This window comes from Moschus berezovskii, chromosome 12, assembly GCF_049115385.1.
Source record: "Moschus berezovskii isolate FMDL1 chromosome 12, NW_MosBer_1.0, whole genome shotgun sequence".
NCBI lineage: Eukaryota > Metazoa > Chordata > Mammalia > Artiodactyla > Moschidae > Moschus > Moschus berezovskii.
Genome location: NC_142471.1, coordinates 90,283,202 through 90,303,426, shown reverse-complemented (window position 1 = coordinate 90,303,426; position 20,225 = coordinate 90,283,202). Strand labels below are relative to the sequence as shown.

The 20,225-nt window shown below is 41.3% G+C and overlaps 1 protein-coding gene across 1 annotated transcript in view; it reads right to left on the bottom strand.

The window, feature by feature from the left end:
- Nucleotides 1-9,886: 9,886 nt before the first annotated feature.
- ABRAXAS2 (abraxas 2, BRISC complex subunit) overlaps nucleotides 9,887-20,225 on the bottom strand; it is a 32,078-nt gene continuing 21,739 nt past the window's right edge. Inside the window, exons 5-9 of the mRNA XM_055424432.2 lie at nucleotides 18,265-18,455; nucleotides 17,299-17,418; nucleotides 16,680-16,764; nucleotides 14,516-14,630; nucleotides 9,887-12,025 (exon numbers count right to left, since the gene is read on the bottom strand). Of these exons, the coding sequence (XP_055280407.1) occupies nucleotides 11,556-12,025; nucleotides 14,516-14,630; nucleotides 16,680-16,764; nucleotides 17,299-17,418; nucleotides 18,265-18,455 (981 nt within the window). The 3' untranslated portion in view covers nucleotides 9,887-11,555. The remainder of the gene's footprint in view (nucleotides 12,026-14,515; nucleotides 14,631-16,679; nucleotides 16,765-17,298; nucleotides 17,419-18,264; nucleotides 18,456-20,225) is intronic.

Here is a 20,225-nt window from a genome sequence, read left to right as displayed (position 1 = left end):
CGGAGGCCAGGACTGGTCTGTTCACCTTTCTCCCACCCCCACCCCCACCCCCCAGTGCCTGCGTCACCTTTGGTTTTCCTTTAGCCTGAGGTCACTCCTCATCCAGACATGCTCGTTCCTTCCCATCTATACAGCCTGCACATGCATACATTCAACGCGGAGTTTTTACAAGCACTGATTGGCCCAGGATGCAAACAGGCTTTGCCAATTTCCCCCCAGCAGGATCACACTCGGAGAAGGCAATGGCAAGCCACTCCAGTACTCTTGCCTGGAAAATCCCATGGACAGAGGAGCCTGGTGGGCTACAGTCCATGGGGTCGCTACTAGTCGGACAAGACTGAGCGACTTCACTTTCACTTTTCACTTTCACACATTGGAGAAGGAAATGGCAACCCACTCCAGTGTTCTTGCCTGGAGAATCCCAGGAATGGGGGAGCCTGATGGGCTGCCATCTATGGGGTCACACAGAGTCGGACACGACTGAAGTGACTTAGCAGCAGTAGCAGCAGCAGGATCACACTGTTAAAGTAGGTGGGGGAAATCACTAGGGATTTGTAGGGATTGGTGATCTTACAAAATCACTAGCTCTTAAAATGTCATTTGGGTCCTTGAGTTCAGTTTCAAAACCAGGGAACTAGATCCTGCATTGTGCAACCAAGACCTGGTGCAGCCAAACAAACAAACATTTAAAAAACAAAAAAATAAACAAAAAACCTTAAATCTACCCAAATACAAAAGTGTCTTTTGGAAAACTTACAAATGAAGGCAGTAAAATTGTAATCATTATTGATGACCTTCCGTATCTTATATATAGAAATATCTTGATAGTTTACCTCAAAGTGAAATCTAAGATTTCAGTGATATTTAATGTTTTTCCTTGCTTCCTGGAACAATATTTGAAGTAACATATTGAGCTTTAGTTTTTGTGCTCAAGAAAAATTATTCTGCTGAGAAGACTTTACAAGTAAACATGATTGATTTTGTGTGGATGGTGTCCATGTAATGCTAGTTAAGAAGATCTAAAATTCTGGCCAAAGATTAGATTTTCTGGTTGGCTTAACTTGATACTTAGTGGGTATATTCAGTTATACTGTGAATTATGCAATAAAATATGTGAACCAATTAAATAAACTTTAAATCTCTTCTTTAAAAAGCGTCCTATTTACTACCACATCAATATATACCAGAAAATGAAATAATATATCTTAGGAGCTGGGAACATAAAAATTGAAAGTCAGAAGAATGTTTGGATCTCAGTGAGGTGCTGGAGCTACAAGAATAGTCTGGAAATTGAATTGAGCCTTCAATATTATCTGTATTATAAATTATAAAATCGTAGCACTTAACATTTGGAAACTGAAAATACTTAGAGATTTCAGCAAATGATATTTTAACAGAGGTGTGAATACTTTAGTTCTGCAATAAAGACATATTTTGGTTCTTGAAGCTGATTAAGTATTTGAACATATAAAACTGATAATGGAAACCATGAAAAGAAGCAGAAAGTATTAGAAAAACAAAGAAATATGACTTATGAAACAACAAAGCGGCAATTCCTAGAAAGACCTATCAAATTATCTAATGAATTATATGAGAACACATTTGCTATTTTATGATAAAAGTAAATGAATAGAATGGACTTTGATGTCTTTTATTTGATCCTGAAATTGGGCCAACTGACATTTGCAAAACTCTGGATTCCTGTTTTTTGTTTTTTTAAACTCTGTGGATTTTAAGTAAACAGTAATTAATAAAATTCAGCCACCTTATATCACACTCTAACAAAAAATTTTCAAGATAGTTGATAACAGAGAAACTGTCTATCTAAAAATGTTCCTACCATAAAAGCTAGAAGAATTCCAAATGTAGATGTTTTGGGTTTAGCTTTGAGAGATTCCAGGGTGCAGAGTGAGTTGTTGATGATAGAAGTGATTCTCTATCCAGGCCGTGTACCACTCAACGCTAGTGATTTTATGAGAAACCCATTGGAAAAGAAATCTGATGTAATTTCTAAGTCAGACTGTGGCCCAGACAGGGGCGCCGTTTAGCTAGTGATGGCTGTGCTAACAAAAGATCACACTAAAACTTTCTAAAGATCAAAAAATAATTTGGAAATTATTAGAATAAAGGGGTGAATTATATAAAGGACAATACATACCCTCCCATTTTATATATATGAAATAGCTTTGTATATTTTAGGTTTTCTTCAAGAATAAAGGAAAACACATTAATTTTTCATTTCTATATTAATTTATATTCCATATCAGCCATTGAAAATTTTTAATATCATCCTGCCTGTGAAATAGTGAAGTAGGAGTTATCATCACCCGTTTTATTTTTATTTACTCACAGCTTTTATATTTTGTGAACTTTCAGACACACAGAAGAGTAGAAAGAATAGTACAAGGAACACTCGTATACCCATCCCCTAGATTCAGCAATTGTTAACCTTTGCCATGTTGTCTTTCTCTGTGTATGTGGGTTTTGAGCTCATTTGGGGCTCCCCAGTGGCTCAGATGGAGAAGGAAATGGCACCCCACTCCAGTACTCTTGCCTGGGAAATCCCATGGACGGAGGAGCCTGGTGGGCTGCAGTCCAGGGGGTCACGAAGAGTTGGACATGACTGAGCGACTTCACTTTCACTTTTCACTTTCATGCATTGGAGAAAGTAATGCAACCCACTCCAGTGTTCTTGCCTGGAGAATCCAGGGACGGGGGAGCCAGGTGGGCTGCCGTCTATGGGGTCGCACAGAGACACAACCTAAGTGACTTAGCAGTGGCTCAGAAGGTAAAGAATTTGCCTGCAATCCAGGAGACCCGGGTTCAATCCCTTGGTCAGGAAGATCCCCTTAGGAAGAGAATGGCAACTCACTCCAGTATTCTTGCCTGGAGAATTCCATGGACAGAGGAGCCTGGCAGGTTACAATCCATGGGGTCACAGAGAGTCAGACACAACTGAGCAACACTTTCATTTGAGACATTTGCTTGTGAGCTGCAGACATCATGATTTTTCACCCCTAAACACACAGACTGAATTACCTAAAACCAAGGAGTTTCTCTTACATAACCGTGATATTATTATTGTCTAAGAAAACCCACAATAATTTTATAATATCATCTTCAGTTCAGTTCAGTTCAGTTCAGTCGCTCAGTCGTGTCCGACTCTCCGCGACCCCATGAATCACAGCACGCCAGGCCTCCCTGTCCATCACCAACTCCCGGAGTTCACTCAAACTCATGTCCACAGAGTCGGTGATGCCATCCAGCCATCTCATTCTCCATCGTCCCCTTCTCCTCCCGCCCCCAACCTTTCCCAGCATCAGAGTCTTTTCCAGTGAGTCAACTCGTCGCATGAGGTGGCCAAAGTATTGCAGTTTCAGCTTTAGCATCAGTCCCTCCAATGAACACCCAGGATTGATCTCCTTTAGAATGGACTGGTTGGATCTCCTTGCAGTATAAGGGACTCTTAAGAGTCTTCTCCCGGAGAAGGCAATGGCAAGCCACTCCAGTACTATTGCCTAGAAAATCCCATGGATGGAGGAGCCTGGTAGGCTGCAGTCCGTGGGGTCGCTAAGGGTCGGACACGACTGAGCGACTTCACTTTCACTTTTCACTTTCACATTGGAGAAGGAAATGGCAACCCACTCCAGTGTTCTTGCCTGGAGAATCCCAGGGATGGAGGAGCCTGGTGGGCTTCCGTCTATGGGGTCACACAGAGTCGGACACGACTGAAGTGACTTAGCAGCAAGAGTCTTCTCCAACACCACAGTTGAAAAGCATCGATTCTTCGGCGATCAGCCTTCTTCACAGTCCAACTCTCACATCCATACATGACCACGGGAAAAACCATAGCCTTGACTAGACGGACCTTGGTTGGCAAAGTAATGTCTCTGCTTTTTAATATACTATCAAGGTTGGTCATAACTTTCCTTCCAAGGAGCAAGTGTCTTTTAATTGCATGGCTACAATCAGCATCTGCAGTGATTTTGCAGCCCAAAAAAATAAAGTCTGACGCTGTTTCCACTGTTTTTCCATCTATTTCCCATGAAGTGATGGGACCAGATGCCATGATCTTTGTTTTCTGAATGTTGAGCTTCAAGCCAACCTTTTCACTCTCCTCTTTCACTTTCATCAAGAGGCTTTTGAGTTCCTCTTCACTTTCTGCCATAAGGGTAGTGTCGTCTGCATATCTGAGGTTATTGATATTTCTCCAAGCAATCTTGATTCCAGCTTGTGCTTCTTCCAGCCCAGCGTTCCTCATGATGTACTCTGCATAGAAGTTAAATAAGCAAGGTGACAATATACAACCTTGACGTACTCCTTTTCCTATTTGGAACCAGTCTGTTGTTCCATGTCCAGTTCTAACTGTTGCTTCCTGACCTGCATACAGGTTTCTCAAGAGGCAGGTCAGGTGGTCTGGTATTCCCATTTCTTTCAGAATGTTCCACAGTTTATTGTGATCGACACAGTCAAAGGCTTTGGCATAGTCAATGAAGCAGAAATAGATGTTTTTCTGAAACTCTCTTGCTTTCTCCATGATCCAGCGGATGTTGGCGATTTGATCTCTGGTGCCTCTGCCTTTTCTAAAACCTGCTTGAACATCTGGGAGTTCACGGTTTACATACTGCTGAAGCCTGGCTTGGAGAATTTTGAGCATGACTTTACTAGCGTGTGAGATGAGTGCAATTGTGCGGTAGTTTGAGCATTCTTTGGCATTGCCTTTCTTTGGGATTGGAATGAAGACTGACCTCTTCCAGTCCTGTGGCCAGCGCTGAGTTTTCCAAATCTGCTGGCATATTGAGTGCAGCACTTTCACAGCATCATCTTTCAAGACTTGAAATAGCTCAACTGGAATTCCATCACCTCCACTAGCTTTGTTAGTAGTGATGCTTTCTAAGGCCCACTTGACTTCACATTCCAAGATGTCTGGCTCTAGGTCAGTGATCACATTATCGTGACTATCTTAGTCCCTATTTAAATTTCTCCTAATGTATAGTTTTTAAATTTTTAATTTTATATTGGAGTATAGCTGATTTACAATGTTGCGTTAGGAAACTGTCCATCAGTAAATTCTTCATAACAACAGCTGCTGGAAGTTTTACTGGTAACCTCTCCAGAGAATAATCTGTCTTCCTGTCTAACTCTTCAGGAACTGGCATATCTATGGGCAGTTTTATTTGGGTCCCTCTCTTTTCATTCAACATTCCAGCAACAAATATTTATTGACCCCCCACTCTTTGGCATCATCAACTCAATGGACATAAGTGTGAGCAAACTCCAGAAGATAGTGAAGGACACTAAATCACACAGTTTAGTGACTGAACAACAACTCTTTGCCAAGCACTTCTGGCCCCAGGAATTCTGAGATGCCTCAGTCCTTTTCCTGCCTCTGAGGGCCTCACATCCTACTGGAGAGTCAGACACATGACTTACAATGCCATACAATGTGCTGAGTGCTATTCCCAAACATGTGCAAGGCAGCGGACGGAGGTGTGAACAAGGTACTCAGGTTGCACAATCCTCCCAGGTAAGCCCGAAAGGTTTCCTAAAGGTGGTAACATTTGAGCTGGGCCTTAAGCAGTGAATAGGGTTTTGATAGACTGAGAAGATGCAGAACTTTTTAAGGATTCACATTGGACAAAGTTGGTCTCCACTTTCCATCTCACACGAGCCAGGGATGATCCTTGGATTCGCTACAGTCATCCCTCAGTATCCACAGGGGATGTCTTGGTGTCTCCCCCCCCACACCCCCACACCTGAGGATGCTCAAGTCTCTTATATAAAATGGAGGAGGCGGGTATTTGTACATAACCTACACACATCTTCTCCTATACTTCAAATCATGACAGAATTCCAGTTGAGCTATTTCAAATCCTAAAAGATAATGCAATTAAAGTGCTGCACTCAATATGTCAGCAAATTTGGAAAACTCAGCAGTGGCTACTGGACTGGAAAAAGTCAGTTTTCATTCTAATCCCAAAGAAGGGCAATGTCAAAGAATGCTCAAACTACAAGTGCACTCATTTCACATGCCAGGAGGTAATGCTCAAAATCCTTCAAGCTAGGCTTCATTAGTATGTGAACTGAGAAATTCCAGATGTACAAGCTGGGTTTTGAAGAGGCAGAGGAACCAGAGATCAAATTGCCAACATTCATTGGATCATGGAGAAAACAAGCGGATTCCAGAAAAACATCTACTTCTGCTTCACTGACTATGCTAAAGCCTTTGACTGTGTGGATCACGACGAACTGTGGAAAATTCTTCAAGAGATGGGACTACCAGACCACCTTACCTGCCTCCTGAGAAATCTTTATGTGGGTCAAGAAGCAACAGTTAGAACTGAACATGAACAATGGACTGGTTCAAAATTGGGGAAGGAGTACAAGGCTGTATATTGTCATCCTGTTTATTTAACTTATATGTAGAGTACATCATGTGAAATGCCAGGCTGGATGAATCACAAGCTGGAATCAAGATTGCTGGGAGAAATATCAATAACCTCAGATACACAAATGATACCACTCTAATGGCTGAAAGTGAAGAGGAATTAAAGAGTCTCTTAATGAGGTTGAAAGCAGAGTGAAAAAGCTGACTTGAAATTCAACACTCAAGAAACCAAGATCATGGCATTTAGTGCCATCACTTCATGGCATATAGAAGGGAAAAAAGTGGAAGCGGTGACAAATTTTATTTTCTTGGGCTCCAAAATCATTGTGGATGGTGACAGACAGAAAAAGTTATGACAAACGTAGACAGCATATTAAAAAGCAGAAACATCACTTTGCCAACAAAGGCCTGTATAGTCAAAGCTATAGTTTATCCAGTAGTCAAGTGCACATGTTGGATCATAAAGAAGGCTGAGCGCCGAAGAACTGGTGCTTTCAAGCTGTGGTGCTGGAGAAGACTCTTGAGAGTCCCTTTAACAGCAAGGAGATCAAACCAGTCAATCCTAAAGGAATTCAACCCTGAATATTCATTGGAAGGACTGTAGCTGAAGTCCCAATACTTCCGCCACCTGATGCAAAGAGCCAACTCATTGGAAAAAGCCTTGATGCTGGGGAAGACTGAAGGCAACAGGAGAAAGGGGCGGCAGAGGACGAGATGGTTGGATGGCATCACCACCTCAGTGGACATGAGTTTGAGCAAACTCTGGGGGATCGTGAAGGACAGAGGGGCCTGGAGTGCTGCAGTCCATGAAGATGTGAAGAGCTGGATGTGAAACAGTGGCTAAGCAACAAGGTTCACTTAGGCTACCTAATGTAAAGATGGCGTAAATCGCAGCCAGCGCATGGCAAACTCAAGTGTGGTCTCCTAGACTAAAACTTGTTTCTCTGATGATTTTCAGTCTGAGTTTGGTTGAATCCAGAGATGCAAAACCCACAGATACGGAGGGCTGACAGTACTTATAGAGACTGGCTACTTCTTGTCCCCACATTTCTCCAACACACCCTCTGAAACTGTCTGAAAGGTACTGTGGATGATTCACAGCTTAGTACAAACAAACCACATCTGTTTGTAATCAGTCAAGAAAAATGACTAATGCCCCTGAGCTCTATAAAGCACTGCCCACAGCTGGCCAGCCAGAGCTAATGTCCCAAGCAAGCACACATTTGCTTTGGAATCAAACACCTCTCAGTCTCGTCTGTATGTGAACTGACTATCAAGGGTCCATGCCTCCTAACAGGTAACACAATCTAAGGCTCCCCGTGTAGGCAGTGCACCATACTACAGAATAACCACAAGCAGGACACACGAACCCTGCAGAGAGTTATCTGCAAGATCAAGGAGATCTTTCTTACATACTAAGACTCCAAGAGTCCACTTTGTAGTGAGCACTTAAGCCTTAGAGAAATATTATTAGTAAGTGCTCTAGTTTTGAGTCAGTTTCAATCTCAGAAAGCATTTCTTAAATGCTTCTCGGGTATTTGGGAAACGGATTCTGAGCTAAGACAACTGGAATTGGCTTTGGATTTATTAGGAAAAAAAAAAATCACTGTCAATGCAAAACAAAGCGTAAATACAGGATTTCATCTGGAAATAAAAGTTGAACGTAGGGAAGTCAGGTGCATCAACAAACCTGACCTCACGTTGGCCACAAATCTGAAAAAAACTGAAATGTCGTGGTGAAGAGACACAGAGTCAAGAATGTCTCCAGAATTGCCTCTTGGGTGGTGTGCATGAAATATTTCATGCAGCCAATGACCCTGCATTTCTGAAGTCTTTTATTAAACCCTTAATGCAGAAATATTAGAAAATGCAGAAAGTGAAGGATGGAAGACCTGCCATGATCTATGGTCAACACTTGTAATACTTTGGTGACTATCCTTCTAGATTATTTTCTATCAATAGGAGTATTGCATAAAAACTTTTCCCCCACAAAAACCAGATCATACCTTCCGTACTATTTGGAAACCTGACTTTCTGCATTTATCTAGAAACATTTCCATGTCAAGAAATCTTTTTGATTTCTACATTTAGTAGTGGTAGACTATTACTCTTGTGGGTGTACCAAAACTTAACCATTCCACTATCATTAGCATTAATTTCCAGTTTTTTGCTATTGAAAAATGCTGCAATGAACTACCTTTTGGTAAATCTGCATGAACAGAAGGCCACTTCCAAGTGCTGCATTCTGGACCATGCACAGCATATGGCATCCAAGGGCACATCTCCCCGTTGATGTACCAAGGCTAGCGGGGCCCCTCCCCTAACCTCCAGGGGTCAGAGCAAGCCCAGAATAACCCAGTGGATGGACACTATGTCCTGACTCTTCTGCCTGATTTAGGACATCACAAAAATCACTGTAAAAAAGAAGGCAGCTGAGCTAAATCCCAGGACTTGTCCTAAGTCTGTTTGTCATCAAGTTGAAAAGTAAACATTTTCCATTATTTATTAGAACCACATTTGCAGAAGCAGTTGCCTCTGGCTCCGTGTCTAGTGGAATTAAGGTTTGCCGTGGGAAACGATGAAGCAGAACCTTGTAACAGAGTGAAGATCGTTCAGTGACCGAAGTGAAACCTACAGTCAGGGCAAATCAGACCCAGAACACAGTTAATAACCATCACTTCTTTCTATTGTATCTTAATTTTACATTCCCCAACTCCTTTAACTTCCTTAAAATGCAGATTCACAAGAGCGTCCATTTAAATGTTTTTATTAAAGCAGTTATGGTTACTGCCCCACTGTGTCTAGAATTTTAAAATATATATCCTTAGGGTTTGAATATTTGGGGATGAGATTTCTGTTTTTACGTTTTGATCTTTCTCCACAAAAGCCAATTACAGCATGTTATTAAGCATTTCCAGACTTCCAAGCAAGTTAAAAGAATCCAGCCTTCTTTTCTCTAAATTAGTTGGAGGAGACTAAAAGGTTACAAGCCACATTTTAAAATCCTACTGAAAACAGACTTTCACCTTGGATGCTGCAAGAGATAGTAGCACTAACCTGGAATGACCCCCACGGAATCCAGAATACACTTGTTAGCCAGCAGACGCTCATGCTAGGTGATTCTGTAATTCCAAAGACACTCTAGGAGCCCCAAATCCACAGCATCTCAATCGTTTGGTGACTTGGCTGAGGTGCCTCTTCAAACAAGATCAACTATGTGAAAGATGTCTTTTGGGAACTAATGTTCAATTTTCTACTCAACTAATACTCAGTTCTCTTGATAACTTGATATTCAACACATTCTTGAAAGCAACAGAAACCTTTTAGTAAATTGTATTTTTGGATTTCCCCTGAAACCAGCCTGATCAAAAAAAAACCAAAAACCAAAAGTATGGAGATGAGTTTTTAAAAAAACTGTATGAAGTCAACTAAGAACGGCCAGAATGAGTAAACTGAGGCAACTTGCCAGGTGTTGAGACAAACATTAAAACAATGGTATACCATGATTAAATAAGTTTTTATTGTCACATCTAACTGCTTTGTCAGATATACACTGTAGGTTTCAGTATGGCATAAAAATAAAAATATTTTCCTGAATGTCAAAATCTGAACAGAGATGGTGATGGCACTTAAAAAAAAATCACACTGTGCTGAAGCTGCTAGAAGGCGGATAAACACCGGAACGCATTTTCAGATAAAGCAGTCTGCAACATTTCAAATCAAATGGCAGTGGTAAAAGGCCAACAAAACTGGAGAGCAGGACGATACCGACCCCGTTGAGTAGCTATCTGAGGACAGCAGTTTGAGCATTTAATTTCCAGTCAGACTAAACTTCTTTCCTACAAAATGAAACTACTTTTTCAGAACCTGGATTTTAAGCCTCCTTAACAACTTCCTTATTCTTACAGGTCATAACGAGTCCAAAGAAAGGCAGTTATAATCCATAGCATTAGCTTCGTGGGCTGACCCTGCCGTAAATGGGGGAGGGGGGTCTTGTCATTTCCAAACCAGGAGCCTGTCATGTTCATGAACGTCTGCAGTGGTTTCACACATTCTGGGAAAAACTAGAAAACAAGCAGTAATTAAATAAAAAATGTTAAGTGCATCCCCAAGGAAAGTCTCTATACATTCCACAGCTATATGCCAAAGGGTAACTTAAAAAAGTACGGTTATTTCAATTGGAAATGAATCTCTATTCAATAACCAAGCTTCCCAAACAGTTTATTAAATGTCTTTCTTCCACAAATAAAACTAACACTAGGATTTGTCAGAAGATCTACACGAATTATCTCCCTTACGTACGAACTTGGCTAAATCCGCTGTGTCTGGAGTCTGTTCCTCGTAAAACTCAGGTCTGGAACGTAACTCCTTTCTGTTACACTGCTGTGTGTCCTTCATTTAAGACTCCAGAACAGAGACCATAAATGTGGCTAGTGCAACATAGCAGTCACTGGAATTCCCCGAAAGAAAAATAAGTAATTTATTTTATGACGTACTTATTTGGATGATTACTTACTGGTAATTAGTATTTCTACAATTTCTTTTAAAAGGCAACCATTTTAAGTGACAATACATATCAGGCTAGTAGAAAAAAGTGGAAACAAAGCCCTCTCTTTTGATCTCACAAAGTCATGCAGACAAAAGAAGGTACATCTGATTTGTTCCAATCTTGGAAATTATCAAAATTTCTTTTCTGGCAAAGATGAATTTGGCTCATCATAGAAAGAAGGTTCTTTGAAGGCTGCTGCTAAACTAGTTTCCCTTTGAAAAAGTAAATTTCAAGGCATGATAGTGCAAGAGGTAAGGTTTTGATTTATAGAACATTTATAGACTAATTGTGCTTAGTCTCTAATTTCCAAATTATTTTAAAGAACAGAAACTACGTTGATAAGTTTATCTTTGCCTAAATTTACCAGTACATCCATGAATCGAACCAGAATTCAGACAATTTGATTATCTTAATGACTCTGTTGTGAGCCCCGCACACTGCATCTGCAGGTGAGGACCCCCGGCATGTGAGGCTCCTCCAAGCTCTGAGCCCAAAAACTCTTGTCTTGGGGAGTCCAGGGGCCTGAGAAAGCATTTCTCCCCCAGAGGAAGTCCTCAAAAACTTTCTCAATGAGCGATTAAGAAAAACAGTGCGAACTGGAGAGCTTCTTATGTTCAGTTAAATCTGGGAGGTCTGAGTGTTCCTGGAGCCCCCATCAGGGTGTGTCATGGGTCGAGAATCCCTTGAACGTGAGTATTCACTATTAGAGGGCTCTGTAGGGTCAATCAAATTTTCATAATCACTGTCGTCTGATTCCTCAGCACTGTCTCCAGCTGCTCTGTGGGAAGGAGGGGCGTCTGCTCCACTTCCAGGATATTTCAGTCCAGCACTGGTGGAGGCATAACTGGAGGAGCCCACAGCTTGAGGTCGAGGCATAAAGACGCTGCTTTCCATGCGAGAATGGCTCAGAGTACTTTCTTGATTATTTGGGTGAAGATCAGAATAAGGCGGAGGCGGGTCCGAGGCCTCTGCATCTCCAAGAGCACTTCGACCTTCTGCTGTGAACCCTGGATAGGGCATCCTAGGGCTGAAGGTGGGGTCCATGCTCTCAGATGGCATCTGTCGGCTTACCATTGCCTGCTGCAACCCTGGGTGGAAAGAGGAAGGAAACTGTAACACTCTCTGAACTGTCACAGCTTTGCATGTCAACACATTCAATGGTTGACCTGATTGTTCTGAAAATGGCAAAAAAGCAGTACAATTTATTACTGTGAATTACTGTACACTTGCACAGTATTTCATAATTTTCAAAAGCCTCAAACAGCTCTCTGAAATACTACCGTCATCATTAATATTACCATCTGTTATGCAGGCAAAGGACCAGAGGTCAGAAAGACCAGGTGACTTCACTAAGAGGACAGCCAGAAGCGGGGGCTCCGATGCCCAAACACAGGGCTCTCAACCCCAGATCCAGAGCTATGACCCTCACCTGCTGCTCACTGTGCTCAGAGACCATGGAGACAGGGGATAAAATCGATAGTTGCCCCACCGTTGGTCATCTGAACGGGAGTTTTTCCTTAACAGACCTCACATCAAAAAAAAAAAAAAACAAACACTTCTCGACAACTACTTGTCACAATATTCTTAAACATCTCTTTCTCGTTAAAAGTTCAATGCCCTGGGACTTCCCTGGTGGTGTAGTAGCCAAGATGCTGCAATCCCAAAGCTGGGGGCCGGAGTTCAATCCCTGACCCGGGAACTAGATCCCACATGCTGCAACTAAGAGTTTGCATATCGCACTGAAGACTACAGCTCCTGCCACAGCAAAGACACGGCCCAACCAGAGAGACAAATATGAAGAAAAAAAAGTTCAGAAAACAATATGACATTGTAAAAATATTTTTTTAATTAAATTAAAAAAATAGGGACTTCAAACTCCTGTGTTAGTAAGTACTAGGCCATAACTTTCTTGCCTGGAAAATCCCATGGATGGAGGAGCCTGGTAGGCTGCAGTCCATGGGGTCTCTAAGAGTCAGACACGACTGAGCGACTTCACTTTCACTTTTCACTGTCAAGCATTGGAGAAGGAAATGGCAACCCATTCCAGTGTTCTTGCCTGGAGAATCCCAGGGACGGGGGAGCCTGGTGGGCTGCCATCTACGGGGTCGCACAGAGTCGGACATGACTGAAGCGACTTAGTAGCGGCAGGCCATAACTTTACTGCATTTTTATGGTGGTAAAACTGAAACAGCCACACATCTAAGAGTCTATGGTCTTTAAATTGTTTTCAAGTACATTTAAAAATATTATAAAAATGATTTGTACAAAATTTAGAAAAGAAAAAAAGAAAAGAAAATCACCCACAATTCTATCACTCAGATAAAACTATTAAAATTTTGATGAAAAGAGTGTAAGATTTGGATTAAAAGACACACACCTCAGATGTCAGGCACCCCAACTTCTCCAAATTCCAGCTCTATCATCCAGCTCTGTGTGTTCATGTATTTTATCTTATTTATTTGGCTGCACTGTGCAGCAGGCAGGACCTGAATTCCCCAACCAGGAATGGAATCTATGCCCCCTGCAAGGGGGAGAGCCAAAGTCTTAACCACTAGTTAAATCTAGTGAGTTTCATAAAAAAGAATGAAATAATGCCATTTCCAGCAACATGGATGGATCTACAGATTATCATACCAAGTGAAGTCAGACAGAGAGAAATACCACTGATATTACTTACACATGGAATAAAAGAAACAAAAAACAAAACGGTACAAATGACCTTACTTACAAAACAGAAATAGGCTTACAAAGCAAATATGGTTACCAAAGGGACGGTGGGGAGGATAAATCAGGAGTCTGGGATTAACAGATACACACTACTGTATGTAAGGCCGATAGACCACAAGTCCTACTGGACAGCACAGTGAGCTACAGTCAACATCTTGCAATAACCTATAATGGAAAAGAATCTGAAAAATAATATACACACACACATTATCTGAATCACCATGCTGTACTGAAACTAACATGACACTGTAAATCAACTGTATTTCAATAAGAATAATATTTTTAAAAATCTGGTGGTATTATAGCACATATATCTGTTACCATGCTGGAGTTAATAGATTCTTGGGCCTAATTCTCATTTAACCAGCTGGTTCCTTAGCGTAATGGTGTCTGGCCACCCACTGTTATCAAAAACTAGACATTTAAAGTCTTTGCCGAGACCCTGCCCCGTGCATCGAATATAATGTTAACAGAATTTTAGGTAGTTCTTTTATGAGGCTCCAGTGAACACAGGACATGGCTGCTATGTCCTAGGAATGCCACGGTTAACTTGGTAAGAAACGTCACATCTACTGTACACAGATCATATCACTTCTTGGGAATTACTCTAACTTGCTTCAGCCTTTCTACCTTTGGTCTTTTTTCTTCCACTATCAGAGACTTGAGAAGGACACCATGAAAAACAGTGCTGCGCTTCTGGAAAAGTCTAAAGACAAGGGGATGCCCTGTCCCAAGCAGCCTAACTTGGGGCCTGATGAGTGTAGAAGAATGTATGTAATTTATCATATAATTTGAAGTTTAAAACCAGACAGTTCCCTGGTACTCAGGGGTAAAATGAATGGGAAGCTCACGTCTCTCTTGTTCCTTTTCATTCTTCCTCTGAGTGATCTGTCTTCTTAATTTGCTCACTTCTGCCTGACAAGATTCAACAACTCGCTCACTCTTTTCCACGTCTGCACACACTGCCTGAGGGAAAAATGACAACAAGAACAATTAGTTTCAAATCCAAGCATGAGGCATTTCAAAAGACAGCATTGATTATGACCCTAGGAAAAATCTGTATACTTTATTACGTTAAAAAGCAGACATTTCCCTGAGGTACAGAACAAAATCATGAAGGCCCAAGAGACCAGTACTGGCTGTTATTCACTGAACTGCTTTCTTAGTTATGTTAAGATGATTATGCTACTTAGCTTATACATTCTTGAATATGAATCTTTCCCTTGCTTACTCATCTTTATTTATATGAAAAGGGAATTTTCGGTATCAGTCTAGCATAGGGTTTCCCGGGTGGTGCTACTGGTAAAGGACCCGTCTGCCAATGCAGGAGACCTAAGAGACTTGGGTTCAATCTCTGGTTGGAAAGATCCCCTGGAGGAGGGCATGGCAACACTGCAGTATTCCTGCCTGGAGAATCCTATGGACAGAGAAGCCTGGCGGGCTACAGTCCACAGGGTTACAAAGAGTCGGATACAACTGAAGTGACTTAGCACAGCACAGTCTAGCATAGGAGGATGAACAAAAGAAAGGTATGAGATGCTTTCACCTTTTATTTATAATCAACAATTAAGCCTCAGATCACACATAGATTTATTTAATAGAAACTACAACTAGGAAAAGTTGAAAAAGAACTTGACTTTGAAACTTATTTTCTTTTTCAACTTTCCCTAGTCAATGTACTTTAACCATTTGTATGGACGTGATATTGGTGTTTGCAGGGCAGGCCTTAATCAATAGGCAATGAAATGTCTAAATACATGCCACTTTGAAGTCTGTGAGACGGCACTGACAGTCTGCAAAGAGCATGGTCATGAATTCAGGACAAAAAATTGCTTTTCACTGCACGTTCCTTCCATAGCACAAATACCAGAAATCGCCGGAAAGTGGGCTAGTCACCAGTGAGTGAGGCTGGATTGCGTTCCCTGTGCTGCCATGGGGACCATGACCCTGATCTGGAGCCCCACACTGGGATCTGCCCGCTGCCTGCCTGCCCCTCTGCCCCAGGCTGAACGCAGACTGCGCTCCTCTTTCTCAGTAGCCGTCTGTGCCCTTCCATTCCCTGGGCCCTTCCTCCAGGCCTGGGACAGTCTCTTCAGCCCGACCCCTCTTCCTCCTGTCCTCCAAGGTGCTTTTGTTCTTAGGGTTTCAGAGCGAATTACCCCTAAGAACACTCTGGGGCTGATGACAAGAACGTGGGAAAGTACTGCTAGTACCTAGCTCAGGATCTGGCTTGCAGGAGATGTTTCCATAGATATTTGTTGCATGAATGCCTAGGAATGAACAGGCTCCACTGCACCCTCCCACTCAGTGGAGGCAGCTGTGGGCAGAGGAGTGAACTCGAATCAGGAGGCCGAGCTGTCCTGAGTTACCACTGGTGCCTTTGGGTGTGGTCTCTACTTAAGAGGCCAAGTGACACCTGTGTTCTTGGCGATCCTTCCTTAAACTGGGAATACATTTCTCTAGGGAAAACACTGTCATTAAAGAGGTCACAAGTATTTAAAAGAGTGATATTAAAACTGTACTTCAGAGTCTTCATGACAGGCACACAGTGAGTGAGACAGGCTTTTGTAGGCTGGCATGAGTAACTACTCCACACATCTGCTATCATTTGGGAACTGATTTTTGGACCACAATTTGTTGGTTGCTGCTACTGGTGCTAAGTCACTTCAGTCGTGTCCGACTCTGCGTGACCCCATAGACGGAAGCCCACCAGGCTCCCCCGTCCCTGGGATTCTCCAGGCAAGAACACTGGAGTGGGTTGCCATTTCCTTCTCCAACGCATGAAAGTGAAAAGTGAAAGTGAAGTCACTCAGTCGTGTCCGACCCTTAGCGACCCCACGGACTGCAGCCCACCAGGCTCCTCCGTCCATGGGATTTTCTAGGCAAGAGTACTGGAGTGGCTTGCCATTGCCTTCTCCGCATTTGTTGGCTAGGAGATTATTAAAATTTAAAGTAGAATTTAAAAAGCATTTGGGCAATATAAATACAGTGAAAACTAGTAAATGAATCAGTTACCTGCACTTTCTCCTGAAGCGCATTATAAACCTGATAAATCGCCCTGATGTCTTTCATTACTCCGTCCTTGTCAAAAAAGTCAGTACTAGAAGACAGACAGAAACAAGATTCACAAAGCGGTTAGAATGACAGAGACCTGGAAGGCACTTTCCCGTCACTTCTGCCTTAATCTACTAATTACTTAAATGCTGCAAACCCAGGGTGACAGTGTTTCAGCAACAGTGCCCATGCCCCAGGGCTACAGAAGACAAAGAAGAGAGAACTCCTGCTACCAAGACCACTGAAAAATGGAAGCTATTTTTCCCCTCACCCTATACATTTTTCAGGGACCACAGTTAGCTTTCAGAACCTCAGATATACACATAATCTACTCACATTTTTGCATCAGTTGCAAAAAAACAAAAAAAATTGTGGCAAGTGACTAAAAAAATAAATATGGATAAAAGTAAATTTTCTTTTCAATAAGCGTTCAGATTTTGATATACAGTAGTGGTACTCTAGAGAAAGAGAATTGCCTTATTGGATTTTTCAGTGTTAATCATATCAAATGACATCACATTTCTCCACAAGCTTAGTTAGCAAAAGAAAGGAAAAACGTTCATTTTACCTTTCAACTTACCCATGTTCTTTAATAACTTTGGCATAACTCTGAGAAGTATTTGGCACTGAAGACACTTTATACTCTTGCTGGCTAGTATTGCCTAGATTGGGAATAGCAAGGGATATCCTTTGATTATACCTGTGGGGGATTGAGAGAGAGACAGAGATCATGTTGAAAACTCCTCTACTTAAAGAATGGGTCTCGCCAACAGGAGCTCCAGTCTCTGCATTGGGAACTAACAGAAGGTCTCACAGAGAACCCACTTCCACAGACAACCCAGGGTTATGTTAATCAGAAAATTTTTCATTTCCCTTAAAGTAGAACTCAATTGTAAACTCCTGAAGGCAGAGGTTAGGTCTTGTGCATTTCCCCAGCAACTGACAAGAGTGCTGAGGTGGTTTTAGGTGCTCAAAAACCTACTGATTAATTGATGAAATCTTAGGAGTGGCTGTTTAACAACTAATAATTATGTTTCACTGATGCTGATTTAATTTATTCTACTATAAATGAACTTCTGTAGGAACCCTTTCTGTTGTTTACCGACATACCATGATCATATGATCTTTTTGCTTTAACAAGTTCCTAATGCAAAACCCTCATTAGCCAGTAGGTGGATCAATTTTACAATTTTGTCCTTGAAATCTATGTTTTAAAATTATAATCAGACTTATAGCACAACAGAACTATATCTGTATATAATGAATTACGGAGAAGCAAATGATGATTTCCAGCTGTTTATTCCTGTAAGAACTGATGCATAGTGAATGTCTTGCTAATGCTTCTTGACTCAAAAACTATTTTAAGTTATATAATTAACTGACAGGAAAATACCTTCTCTATCACAAAGAAAACCAGCTACAGGACACTTATAAACACTCTTCTTTAAACATGCTATAAAATGCTTATTTTCAAAGGCACAAATCTCAAGTACTTGTGTCAACATCTTGCCTCTTTATGTGCAGCTGGTGGGAATGCTTTCTTTACCTTCGATTTGGTCTAAAGAGAACATATTCTAAAGCATGAGTGGAATTGTTGGCGGTGGAGATGAAGCTGAAGAGGAGGAAGACAAGGTCGGGCACCCCGAGGATGCGGGTGAGCTGCTTGTGGATCACCTGCTCTCGGTACGACATCTGCTGCTGCGTGTTTCGCCGGAATCGGTACCACCCGATCACTTTCTGCAACAGACACAGAAGAAAGAAGCGTTAGAAGCTGCATGAAATCCCACAAGTTTCATTCTGAATGCATCCGCACAAACACTCATACCAAATTTATGTGCAATAGCGTGAGACTGAAAACCACGCAATGGTCCCACCAACAGGTGAATGGATAAATAAAAACGTGGTGTATGCACACACTGGACTTCTACTCAGTGACACAAAGGAAGAAACACCGACATACGCAACACACATGAATCCCAAATAATTCTGCTGAGTGAGAGAAGCCAGAACAATAACAACAAAAATTATCATCATCATAATAGCATAGGCTACAGGATTCTTTTTTTTTTGGGGGGGGGCACACTGCATGACTTGTAGGATCTTAGTTCCCCAACCAGGACCGAACCTGGGCCACAGTGGTAAAAGTGCCAAGTCCTAATCACTGGACTGCCAGGGAATTCTCAATCTAAGATTCGATGGCATGTAAAATTCTAGAAAATGAAAATGACATAAAGCAGATCAGTGGATGACTGGGGCAGAGGTGAGAAGGAGGGGATCAGAAAAGACCATGAGGAGACTTTGGCAGGGACAGATATGTTCATTATCTTATTCTGATGGTGGTTTCATGCATGTATACATATATCAGAACTTACCAAAGTACATGTTCTAAATATACACAGTTTACTACATGTTAATTATACTTTAATACAACAATTTTAAAGGTTAGCTTTGTCAGTGCTGACTATACCAGAACTCAAATTGGTATGTGATTTAAACGGACAGGCTCTTTGGAAAAACATTTTCACAATGTGATCTGCTAGATGTATGGAAGATGGAAGGCCTAAGAGATACCTGGGAGCTTGCTGGGCCCAATCCAAACCTGCAGAATTGGAGCTTCTAAGGGTACAGTCAGAAATCTGAATTTAAGATAAATTCTTAAATTTTTTCTTATGTATAACTAAAGTTTCAAGACCTCTGTTGTGGATACACTTTAATTATTTATAGGACGAATAATCTTCCATAGCTTCTTTCTTTAAAACAAACTCTTTGAGTGAAAATCCTATTTTAAGAAATGAAAGTAATTTAAAGTTGTTAGTGTTGTATTAAAATTAACGGTAAATTTAGATTACGTTTTGGAAAGTTTCACAAAGGAAGGAAGTCAATCAACCTTTACTGTTACAATTATTTTCACTAATTATCACAACAACCCTGAGAGGTGAGTAATGTTTTCTGCACAGAGTTCACATAACATGCAAGGAACTACAGGGAGCAAAGTAACACTGCCTGCTCTTAAGGAGTACTACTCGAAATAAAGCAAAATTCTAATTATATTGAGGCAGTTAACTCTGGTATTCTTTATAAAGAAAACTCAAACACTTCTGACAGTATAAATCTTAAAATAGAGTGAAAAGTAGTTTTCCTTTAAAAAATAAAAACAAAAACCAAGTAAGAAAGATCATCAACTGGCTAGAGTTGCTAGCATCAAAGAACACGGCATATTTCACTCTGAGTCTCGGCACTTTGAATTTAACTTGGGATTAGCTCCTCTGCAGGACTGGGTCATGTCTCACACCCTCTGCATTCCTGCAGAGGCCTGAGCAGCAGTCAGCACACGGCCGTTCTCATGAAATACTCGCTGATTAAAGTAAGCAAGTGATAACTGGATGGATACTAACACTTTTCATTTACACTGACTCTACTTGTTTGATTCCATTCGTACTTTCTGAGAAGCAGGAAGCCTTGTAAATTTATTGTGGATATCAATTTATTCATTTGATATCTGCTAAA